General features: G+C 36.3%; 1 protein-coding gene across 2 annotated transcripts; it reads left to right on the forward strand.

Annotated features, from left to right (window-relative positions):
- Window positions 1-332: 332 nt before the first annotated feature.
- On the forward strand, window positions 333-8,655 carry rpl34 (ribosomal protein L34). Of its 2 annotated transcripts, XM_056462240.1 has the most exons (5): window positions 333-361; window positions 692-762; window positions 854-953; window positions 3,100-3,203; window positions 8,525-8,655. In XM_056462240.1, the coding sequence occupies exons 2-5, from the start codon at window positions 698-700 to the stop codon at window positions 8,607-8,609; spliced, it is 354 nt and encodes a 117-aa protein (XP_056318215.1). In that variant the 5' UTR covers window positions 333-361; window positions 692-697; the 3' UTR covers window positions 8,610-8,655. The 2 variants fall into 2 exon arrangements, with proteins under 2 accessions (XP_056318215.1, XP_056318214.1); XM_056462239.1 differs by lacking the exon at window positions 333-361 and having other exon boundaries at window positions 654-762.
- The last annotated feature ends 3,446 nt before the right edge of the window (window positions 8,656-12,101 follow it).

A 12,101-nucleotide genomic window follows, 5' to 3' on the forward strand; every position in this document is an offset into this window, starting at 1 on the left:
ATATAATAAAATAATATATAACTAATAATAATATAACTAAAATATAAGTCATGTAAGTAAATAAAATAAGTGCTCTGTTACAAGTCTACAGATTAAGGAGTTCAGTGTGCAGGGGGGAGGAGCTGAACACGCAGCGTCAACCGGCGCCTGGACTCTGAGGTCTGTGGGATTGGGGCAGAAAAACCACAGAATCTGGTTGCAGAACTACCACAGTAGGTGGCGATATGCACAAAGAATGCAATTCGTCAAAAAAAAAAACTTAGAAGAAGAAGAAGAAGAAGAAGAATTACTTCCGTTGCAGTCAGATCTTGAACCTTCACCCCGTCTTTCGTACTTCCTTTTCCGTGTGGTGTGTTAAAAGGTATGGCGTATAGCGTTTTGCGCTTAAAACTAGACTCTGTCTATCTGTCGTCATCTGTTGGTGTTAAAGAATAAATGTATGATTAACAGAGTTATGTAAAAAGTTTACAGTCGACCAGAAGATACCGTAGTAATATTAAGTAATTATGTAGCCTAAAACGTAAGTTTGGGGCCGTTTTGAGTTGACGCGGTGGCGCTGAAGTTAAAGGAACGCAGCAGGCTCTGGTTGTACTAGTATTAGTTTAGCAACGCGCGAACGTGTAAAACAATTAATCAAGTAAAGTTAAACGCTGCTAAGCATGAACATGAGTTCTAAGTTGTTTTTTTACAGGTCAAGATGGTGCAGCGCCTGACATATCGCCGTAGACTTTCCTACAACACTGCGTCAAATAAGACCAGACTGTGAGTGCGATTTGATGTACAAGATTTTCATGTAATGTTCCCTAATGATCAAATCTCAAGAATTGCACTTAACGGCTGCTTTCGGTCGTAGGTCCCGTACTCCGGGTAACCGCATTGTGTACCTGTACACGAAGAAGACTGGCAAGTCACCCAAATCAGCTTGCGGAATTTGCCCCGGCAGACTGCGTGGAGTAAGTGATTCATATAATTTAACAGTATTTCAGCACTGCACCGTCTTGCACGATCTCTACAATATATATTTGCGTATGTGTGTGTAAAACGCATGCTAGTGCTGAATTCTCCGTCTGAGCTCATCATTAGTTCTGACTGATTATTAGAGCCCACTTAGTTACTCCACCTTAACCATGTATTGTTTTAGATGGGTAGGGTTTACAATAAATGTATTGCAATATAATTTTTCAATGATATTTTGATGCAAATTAGTTTGACAATCAATGCATTCCTAAATAGCCCTATACATTTCTTTGCCAAATAGACTGAAATTAGAAAAAAGGTGGTCTCCATTTTTACTAGATGCAGTTATAAGAATTGAATTGATGATCACAAAATTGCTAGCTCGGTGTCCTGGGGCATTCCTTTTTCCAGTCGGGCTACAAAAGTCTATCCATCTGCCCAATGTGCAATCTAAGTGGGAGGAAAAATATATTTAAATAGCTTTAAATTCACTCACTAATTGGGTAACTATGTGCTGTGCAGCTGAAATGTCATAAGAAATCCACTTTTTTACTTGAGAAAAGCCACAAAAGGCAATTACCTCCCTAATAGTGAAGTGTTTCAATGCATGGCACTAAAGTGCACACACGCTAGCCAATCACTCAGACATCACACTGACATGAAGGTTCAGATAAAGAAATAGCCTGAGCTATTATATATACTTTTAATATACTTTATATTTAAAATATCTTTAACAGCAGCCTAATCTCATTCTAATCCGTTCAGTTAGCAATCACATGCCACATTTAATTTTATCAGGACCAAATAATAACTTAAAGTATCTATGCTTTTTCTAAAACATGAGATTTACTTAGGGATGATTAAAAATTATTTATATCTTGTTAATTAATTAATTTATATCTTGCCTCAGAACTGTAGCTTGCAGTTTAATAGGATTTTTAATAGGTCTTTTGGTTAGTAAATAAGCAGTTTCACATCATGTTCACATCATGAGGCATAAGCTGTGCGAAATTTAAAATAGCATATCTTTATGCAATTACTTAATATTAAGATTAACATGCATTAGTAGGTCAGACTGCAAATAACTGTTCGTTTTTAAATTATGTAAGTGCGCGTCTGTGGAAAGTGCATGATTGTGAAAGATATAATACACTTAATGACTGTCAAAGCTAATAATTTGTCTACCTTTTACTATTATTCAACAACTGCAAATTTGATAAACAACTGTCAGGCAGCTTTTTTTTTTTTTTTAAGTTACAAATGAATAAAGGGGCAGCTACCCAAAAAATGAGAATGCGCCCAATATTTACTCATTTAAACTTTTTTTTTTTTTTTAAATCTGTTGCACGGAAAAAAATATTTTGAAGCATTTTATGCTTTTTTTTTTTTTAAACCTTGTGACCAAATATGAGAATCAGAAACAGGTTTGAATAGTGAAGGGTGAGTAAAGAATGACACGTTTTGGGTGAACTATCTATTTGTATTTTGTGATGCAGCTTGGAATTAAAATCATTCAGATTTTACGGGTAGTTGCAAGTTATATTAAATAGCCAAAAATAACCATGAGGGAACATTTTAAATATTAGTTTATTACTATAAATTTTTTTCTTGAAAGACTACCCTGTAACATTCTGGAACTTTTTTTTCATAGTTTTTAAAAAATATTAATTAAATGTTTTTTTTTTTGGTAAATGAACATATAGCCTATAACAAATGTATTTTCTATTTAAAGGGCTACGAGGTATTTTGGAATTTGAGCTATGCAACTTGAGTTCTCTTTTTTTTTTTTTTTTTTTTTTTTTTTTTTTTTGAAGCAAATAATTTGTGTATCTTCAATACCATGAAATTAAAGTTACTAATTTTTATTTTCTCAACCCCCAGTAAATAAATAAATAGAATATTATATCTCTGTGTAATGACATTAAGAGCACAAAGTTGTATATGACAGTGAGTCAGTAAGTGAATCAAGATTTGATGTGTTAAACCCAATACCTATTTGTCCTCTTGGAATCCTCATATCTAGTAGTTATATCAAATTGTATTGCCAGATTTTACTTGTGTATTTTACTGGTGTAAAGCTTTAATACAAAGTCTAATTAGTTTGTTTACATCTGATTGAAATTTGCTTTTATTGCTTAATAGATTCGTGCTGTGAGACCCCAGGTTCTTATGAGGCTTTCAAAAACCAAGAAGCATGTCAGCCGAGCCTATGGTGGTTCCATGTGTGCCAAATGTGTACGAGACAGGTAACTTATGTACACCATTGCATTATTTGTAAATAGTAAATTGAATGGTAAAAAGAATGGATTAGCTTTTTAGATCAACTGGTTCCCAAACTATGCTTTTTACAAATGCTTTTATTTATTTATTTATATATATATATATATATATATATATATATATATATATATATATATATATATATATATATATATATATATATATATATATATATAAAGAGAGAGAGAGAACTGTAGTAAACTATGGCAATTACTATTCATGATAGTTATTAATGATACTACATTTTGTAGTGTATTTCATTAAAGAAGAGTTGTAAATATATATACAATATAATGCTTATTGCAAAGTATTTCCCTTTACAATAAATTACTATAGTATTTTAAATGTGTAACACCTGGTCTTATTGGATTTTTTGTTTTAGCTGTTATATACTATAATGTGTTTTAGTACAGCATATTATTTACAGTAAATAACTGAACTATTCTGCCTCAAATGTTTCATAGACCGTTTTATTGATCACGAAGATATGATTTAAGTTGCTTTGATTTAAAAATGAAAATTGCAAAAATATCTTAGATGTAGCTATGCATGCTACCTTTGCCAAGTAGCTTTTAGCTTAGCTTGCTACATTTCCAAGAGGGTAGCTTTTAGTGTAGTTAAGCTATATATTAAGTAGAGAAGCTATAGCTTTGCTCACTACATTTTTCAAGTAGCTTGCCCAACACTGCCACCACAGCCAAGAAACATCTTACTGTGGCTCAACGCCAACTCTGCAGGCAGATGTGATGTGGGTCCTTGAAACGATCTCTGAGCACCACTCTTACACATTGAATGAGAACATTTACAGAGGTTTTCAAAACCATGTTTCTTGACTCAGGTTGCAGTTACATTCTTGTGCAGAAAGCAACAAAACTGCATATTACTAAATTTGGATTGGCTCCTTTTATAAAGGAATGACTGACCAGGTCAATAAGCCCAACAGGTTTGTGGTCATGTTTGACCTTCAGTTGGTCGTTCATATTCGCTACTGGGTGGACGACCACACTGTTGCACATGTATTCAATATAACTAAAAATTGAATTAAAATGTTTTATTTAATTCAAGTAGCCCACTTAAGTAGCACACCATAATTATTTCCTAGGGTTCAAACTTTATACAGATTTGACATTTTTCCCCTCATGCTTCTGTTAGAAAGAATGGGTATGAAGTTGGCATTGAATTTCATTTGAAATGGTATTAAAAAGGTCTTTAAAAGCCTTGAATTTCATTTGGAGGATCCTGGGGGTACCCTGATATTACATGAAGACAAATGACATGTTTGGGTGAATTATACCTTATAAATGCATTATGTGACTTTCAACACCATTCAGAGGAGTCCATGTTGGTAAGCAACGAATGTAAAACAATGTGAAGACTTGTGCGGCCACCTTTGCTTCTCTCCTGAACTTGAAAATATGATTGGCAGAATCGTAGTAATGCTGGATTAAGATCGTCTTGGGGGTTGAATCGAGGTCGCTATCTTTTTTCGATTAATCATGCAGCTCTAGTCCAGACCACAAAAAACCCACAGCAAAGAGCAGGTGGCCTCCCCCCGCTTAAAGCGCTAATCCATGGGGAAAGCAGTCATTCGTGGCAGTGGCTGCAAAGTCTAGATCCACTTCCCCGCCACCAAAAAAGGGGGAATCCTAGGACACTATGCTTTTAGAGGAGAGATGGGCAGCACCTAAGATTTTCTGCCATGTGTTCTCCACAGTCTGCTGCGTCTGTTTTCTTACCCGCTAAAAAGGATGTGAAATTTGGGCTGAGAAAGTGTTGTGTTAAGGCCAGTTCATCTTCCCCTCAACACAATGTTCACTGGATTGTCGATGGCAATTCCACAAGTTGCGGTCTGCTGAGTTCAAGCACACGTTCACAAGTGCGTTGTCACAAAGCACTTCATTTCCTGTTTATAGCTAATAAAAAAAATCCTCTGTCGCATCCAGGCAATAAGTCCTCTTGAATTGGTTCTGTTGGCATCACTATATTCCATTCTTCAATCAGTTATGAGTTCTTCTGCTTCTATAGCTCTGGCTTGTACTTTTTGAAAATGGTTTCCATTTCTGATTCATTTCCTCAATTCGTTCAACTCGTGCATATCTTCCAGCAACAGAAAATTGAAATTCATCCATATACTTCAAGATTTGCTCTGAATGCTCAAGTTTCCTCTCAAATAGTGCAAAAACTTGACTTGGCAATTCCCTTATTAGCCTTTGCCGCATTTGCTTAATGTATCTTTTAGGGGATTTAGAATCAGCTGATTGAGAGGTTCTTTCACACAGCAATAAGCTTCAACACGACACCAGAAGACTGTCCTCTTTTGGCTCGTTTCCACTGACCGGTACGGTACGGTTTGGTTCGGTTTGGTACGGGTCACCTTTATCAGGCTTGCGTTTCCACTAACAAGGGTACCCTTTTGGTGGGCGTGGTGTATGACAGACAGTTTCAGTCGACGTCATTCTCGCTCGAGGAAATGTCTACAATAAAGCTGTACAGGTCACTTACATATCATATGAAAAGCACTTCTCACAAAACAGATGCTTCATACACATAAATGCTTGTGTATAAATGTTTATTAGTAATTTTTCAATGAACATGAGTTGATTATAACTGCAGATCAATGATAGTGCGAAACAGCCTACTGTAACGTCTGTAATTATATTAAATAACTAAATAAATGATCATGTATAGACGCATACAGCCCCTTGCAGTCTCCGAAATGTTACCAACTACAGAAGAAATACACACAGCAGACATTTTCGTCCGTATTTAGGTTCAAAACAATACAAATTATAGCCTAGTCAGTGAAAACCTCTCATCTGTGTCTGTAATCTTCCGCAGCACACGTAGCCTCTGTTAGACAGTAATTCCGTCAGTCTGAGTTCATAATAGTCCAAAATGTGAAGATAATAAGTTAGTTATACATGGCATTTTGTTCATGTTTGCTGAAGAAATGATGTGCTCCTTTTTTTCCGGCTTCTCCTTTGTTTCTTCGCGCTTCACTCTCGCATTTGTCAGTGTCTGACAGGATCGGGTTTTAAAAGCACATCAATAATCAAGCGCAGGTAATTATCATCAGCTCAAGAAGTTTGTTATTTCAGATATAATGTTAGAGACGCGCGCGAACGCTAGCAAGAAAGCGAAACCGCTCGCGCCTCAGACTGCCTCGTAAAAAAACTACGGGGCACAGGGTAAATCTGCTCTTCTTCTTGGATTTGTGGCTGTCCATCAAGAAGACGACAAGGTTTGTTTGAGCCCAGATCGACCATGGCTCGTTATATGTATTTATAATTCCGCTAAAATCTCTCGCTGTGTTTTTCAAACATGGCGGGTTTTATGTTTTCATTCTGGCTTGTTGCGTAAGCGACTGACGTATCTCTGTAAACCAATAGCGTTCAGCTGCGCGTCTAGCTCCGCCTTTTGGTACCCTTTCTCGTCTTTGGTACCCTTTCGAAAGGGTGCTGAAAAAGTGGTACGGTACGGTTCGGTACGCTTTTTGACAGTGGAAACGGCTATAAAAGCGTACCAAACCGAACCGTACCGTACCACTCAGTGGATACGGGCCATTTGTGTGACAGGCTTATTAACCGATTGAGTAAGCACAGCTTTATCCCCCTCACCACCCCCCAAACCAGTTGTGAGTCATGCCCTTAAACAAGAGCACGGTTGAGAGAGGTTATAGCATCTCCCAGTAAGGGGTGCATGATTAATCGAAAAAAGATCTCGATTCGACCCTACACACGATCTTAATTCAGCTTTTTCTACGATTCAGCCAATTATATTTTCAAGGTCAGGAGAGAAGCTTAAAGGTGCTCGAACAAGTGTTCACAGCAACATTTGACACCTTCAAATGTCGTTAAAAGTGTCACACTGTATTTATAAGTTATAATTTACCCAGAAATGTCATTTCTGTCTTCATGTATTGATGTATTCGTGGCCGCAAAATCACACGTGAGCTGACCGCGAGACTGTTTGTTTACTGCCGAGAACGCGTGCACGCAGCATGCCAATAACGGCAACTTTAGTGAACAGAACCTGCATAGGCTGTGAATAAGTAGTTAAGTTGTAAATAAAGTTCAGTTTGTTGCACAGAGCGATCGTTTGAGAGCCGCGCTGAAAGAATGATTTACGTGTGTGTGACTGCAGCCATGAGCTGCACTAGGAAGTGAAAATGAAACTGGCCGCACATCTAAATGATTATAATGCGTTTTACGGTTATAATTATGACAAGCATTTGATATGTTTTTTTCTTTCATAGGGAACACCGAGTGTTGTGCATGAAAATAAATGTTTTACAGTGTCAGTATAGCTACTCTAGCTTATATAATGAAAGAAGAAATCTGATAATGACAAATGTCTGATTTTACCAGTGAAAACAGAGTCTAATAATGCTGTCAATGACGGATGACAAGCACATCTTTAACGTAATAATTCAACTTTTATAATTATGAATAGTTGTATTCTGATGTCATCATTTTACTGTGAATTAACAAACAGAACATATTGAAAGTCTGTTCAAGTCCACCATAATGACTATACAAAATTGAGCATTTTAAGCAACAGTAGACCTACACATAGGCCTAATATTATTATTGTTGTTTTACCATATCGTCACCTTAGAATTATAAGGTTCTATCTGACATTTTTGTCAAAATTGAGTTATTGACATTTGTATTAAATGACAACTTATTGTTTACTTTTTAAGACTTAAAAAAACAAACAAACAAAAAAAAAACAAATGTTGCACACATACTGTTTGCTATATGGATTGCAAAAACTTTAAAAGCTCAATATCTCAAAATCATTCAGAACGCAGATGGAACCTTATAATTCCACGTGATGGTATGATCCATGTAACAATATAAATAGCCTACTCATATTAACCTTTATTTTACATCTAAAGAATCGTGATCTTCATTTTAAGTAAAAAAATAAATAAATCATGATTCACATTTTAACCAGAATCGTGCAGCCCTACTCCCAGTCAGGGATTAGATTTTATTTGCAGATGACTGAGATTTGAGACTATAATAAATTTGTTTTAGATTAGATTTGATGCAGATACATTAAAAAGGTGGACCGCTACGATATCTTTTAAACTTTTGTTAGTGTCTAATGTAGCTGCGTGAATATGAACAACATCTCTGAATGTAATACGCTCTAAGTTCAATGCAAAGGGAGACTGCATACATTCCTAAATCCTTTGCTAGGTTTAGAATGGTAAAATATTGTTAGTTTGAAATGCTTTTGTATGAGTGCTTGACCCAAATCTATGTGCATTACTTTACAGGATCAAGCGGGCTTTCCTCATTGAAGAGCAGAAGATCGTTGTCAAAGTCTTGAAGGCACAAGCACAGACCCAGAAGTCAAAGTAGTAGTACAGAAGTCATTTTGTATTAAATAAAAGATTTGGAAACCTTTGGTATTGTTTGTTTATATTTGCTCTTGTTTTCCATCATGGTCCATGCTGAATTGTACAGAATTTACCATAGTGTTGTTCTGGACAGTAATGTCACCATGTATTCATCAGACAAAGTAGTGAAAGACAATTATTAAAAATATAATGCCATTGCTATAGGCCTCTTATTTTAATGCCATCCCAATGTTAATACATAGTTATTACATTCTGTTGGTCCACCTTTAGCAACTATAACTATTCCAATGGGAAGGCTTTCTGAGATTTAGGATTGTACATTTGGGATTGTAGCCTTGCAGTTGCGTGTTCCATCAAAGGGTGCAAATTAGAATTCTGTGTAATACTGGAGTATTGCATAAAATATTTGTGAATAAATAAAAGTTTCTATTAGTCATAGGGAACAAAATTGTCACTTACTGATAAAATGATCTCTTATAAAGGAAAAAAATGGAATTTGATGCGGTAGGGGTAAGCCAATATGTTCAGGGGCTCACAGGTACAGCTCAGAAGAATGCTGTAAGCTTTTACCTTTAGTAACCCTTGGATAAGCAAAGCGAGGCATTTTCGTTTATTCATTGTTTTATCTGAATGTTAAATGTTTTGTTAAGGTTTAAGTTTTTGTTTAGTTTCTTTGTAGTTTTACTATGGTGCAAATGTTCAAAGAAGTATGTGGCATCAGAGTTTGATGCTTAAAGAGCTGTGACAACGAAGACTTTGGCTACGAAGTTGTTTATTGCATGCAAGTATACAATTCAAACGCACCCGTCAAAAACTGCCTCCTTTATTGAAGCTGAAGGGGCGCTACACTGCAGTAAAACTCGCTGCTACATTCGATTATTCCATTGTGAAAACGAAAAATTGTATTTCGTGATTCTGTTTCTGTAGGCACAAAAAAACGAGCTCATCTGTTTTCCTGTATTTAACTAAAGATGGAGAATTAAAACGAACATAAACGGAGTAATGAGTCCAAAGTAAACGGAATTTATTTTTTGAAAATTTGACCCTTTTCACAATGGCGTTGCTTCACTTTACCCTTTTAGCAATGAGCTTATAATCATGATTATGGTGATTAAGCTCTTTGATGTCGGCAATGCAGTGTATTTTTAGTTCCGGTTTACCTTTGAATAAATGGGATACTTTGCAAAATTTCCATATGAAAATATCAACATTGCACGTTGTTATTTAAGACCATTACAGTATTGGGCATGTGTCCAAATGTTCATATTTCAATACTGAGCTACTTTTTTAGTTTAAAAATAAATTATTAAGAATAGGAGTAAGCTATTTATCAAGGAAGTATGCAATCTTTTCACTTATCAAGTTAATTCCCTCAGTAATAGATTTATTTTTACTTTGATGTTGTTATGAAAATACATTTATATTGTCTGTTATATGTCAATTCTAGCATGAGAAAAATTATCAAATCTTGTCATAAAACCTGGTAAGTATGTCGCCTATAAATGCAATCAGTTTCATCATTTATTATTTACTGATCCATTAAAGAGCCCATATTATGGGTTTTTGAAATTGACCTTCCATGTAGTGTGTAACATAGCTCTAAGTGAAGTGAAATATCCAGCTAAGGCTTAAATCTGAAAGTGTACAGTGTTTAAAACTATTGATTCATCTATAAAAGAGTCGACTCAGTGCTTCAAACGAGTCGTCTTGATAACGAGTCATTAGGTGTTTCGTGATGACGCGGCTACGAAACACAAGTAGTTGCGCGAGCAAACCCGGGACATTTGAAACCTGCGGCCCCGCCCACTAACAGAGAAAAAAAGCCCCCCCACACACACACAGACGCACACAAACACCGGTCGAATGAAGTCACGCTGTGCAGATGGATATCATTGACAGTCTAATTAAAGATGAAACCTCAGCAATATAGCCCAGCCTTGAGCAGTTCGAGTGCTTCTGGAAATTACATGCTTAAAAAGAAGACTTCATCGGTTTGTAAAAGGAAGGATCAGTAAAGACTGTCAGAATATGGATCAGTGGATCATGAATCAGTTTCTTCCCCCATTTCACAAGTGTAAGTACGTGCGATTAAAACTGTTGCCGTCGGCGCAATAGCCTAGTGGGTTAGCGCCAGAGGCGTCGCTAGACCCAATTCACTGGGGCACGTGCCCCAGTAAAAATCTCCAGTGCCCCAGTAAATGCATTGGGATATGATTTACTTCATATGCAAGTGTATTTATTAAGAGTGGTAATTCCGAAATAAAGACGTTATTCTCTATGTGCAACCGAACCAACGCTGGTGAAAGCAATGTAATCAAAAAGCAAACTGACGCATCTCCGCGCGTGTGCGCACAGAACACGCGCACCTCTCGCACACCCGCCTCTCGCACGCGCAGCTCTTCTTCTGAGAGTCTCGGTAGTAAACATGCGCGCCAAAAAAGCAGGCTACCTGCTTGTTACGCGCCGCTCATGTGTTGTAAAACCGGCATAACAGCCTTTTTTGTTTTGCAAGTGGACAAAATTAAAGTTTAAACAATATGACAGTGATCTTACTAAGCGTGCCTCCTGATAGATTTTTTTGTATGAAGCAAAAAGGAGGGATGAGGAGTCAGGGAGATAAGACTTAACAAACCCAATTCTCTGCCATGTGTCAAGTCTACAACAAATAATCCTATTAAACATCTTTCTTTTGTATTTTGTATTTTGTTGAATTGTCTATAGAATTTAATTCAAAATGAAATTAATATTCATGCAAAAGTAATTTCTTAAATGATCTTAGCATCACTCCAGTTGTCTTACCATTGTTTTCCAGTTACATTTAAGATTATTTTGAAGAATTATATATATATATATATATATATATATATATATATATATATATATATATATATATATATATATATATATATATACTACATATACTATATATACTATATATAAATAAATACACTATATATAAATACACTATATATATATATATATATATATATATATATAATTTATTTATTTTTTGAGGGGGGGGGGGCGATGAGGGAAGGGGGTACGTGACCCAGTAGAGCTTTATGTCTAGCAACGCCCCTGGTTAGCGCGTCGACATATGGTGCAGTAGCACGTCAGGGCGTCCTGAGTTCGAATCCCGGCTCAAGGACATTTCCCTATCCTACCCCCCCTCTCTCTTTCTCCAACTTCGCTTCCTGTCTAAATACTGTCCTATCTAATAAAGGCAAAAAGGCCAAAAAAAAAAAATCTTTAAAACTGTTGCCTTTACTCTAGCTTGCACATTATGTATTTAGTTGTGTTTTGTTACTTGTAACCACGTGTACTGTATCATGTTAACTCTTTATATTCTCATATCGCGTGTAAAGCCACGTTGAAAACGCGATGCGTGCCGCTTTGTTTACGGATCACCAGCTGTTCCTACACACATGCAACGGTCAAGATTCAAAATAGTTCAGCTGATTCAAAGGAGCTATCTAAATTGCACCCAGCAAGC

Source organism: Danio aesculapii, chromosome 7 (assembly GCF_903798145.1).
Source record: "Danio aesculapii chromosome 7, fDanAes4.1, whole genome shotgun sequence".
Taxonomy (NCBI): Eukaryota; Metazoa; Chordata; class Actinopteri; order Cypriniformes; family Danionidae; genus Danio; species Danio aesculapii.

Bases quoted from the DNA above. Each gene is read 5' to 3' on its own strand.
- rpl34 (XM_056462240.1), top strand. From the start codon at position 698: ATGGTGCAGCGCCTGACATATCGCCGTAGACTTTCCTACAACACTGCG. The intron at 954-3,099 runs GTAAGTGATTCA...ATTGCTTAATAG, and splicing joins GCCCCGGCAGACTGCGTGGA to ATTCGTGCTGTGAGACCCCA. The intron at 3,204-8,524 runs GTAACTTATGTA...ATTACTTTACAG, and splicing joins GCCAAATGTGTACGAGACAG to GATCAAGCGGGCTTTCCTCA.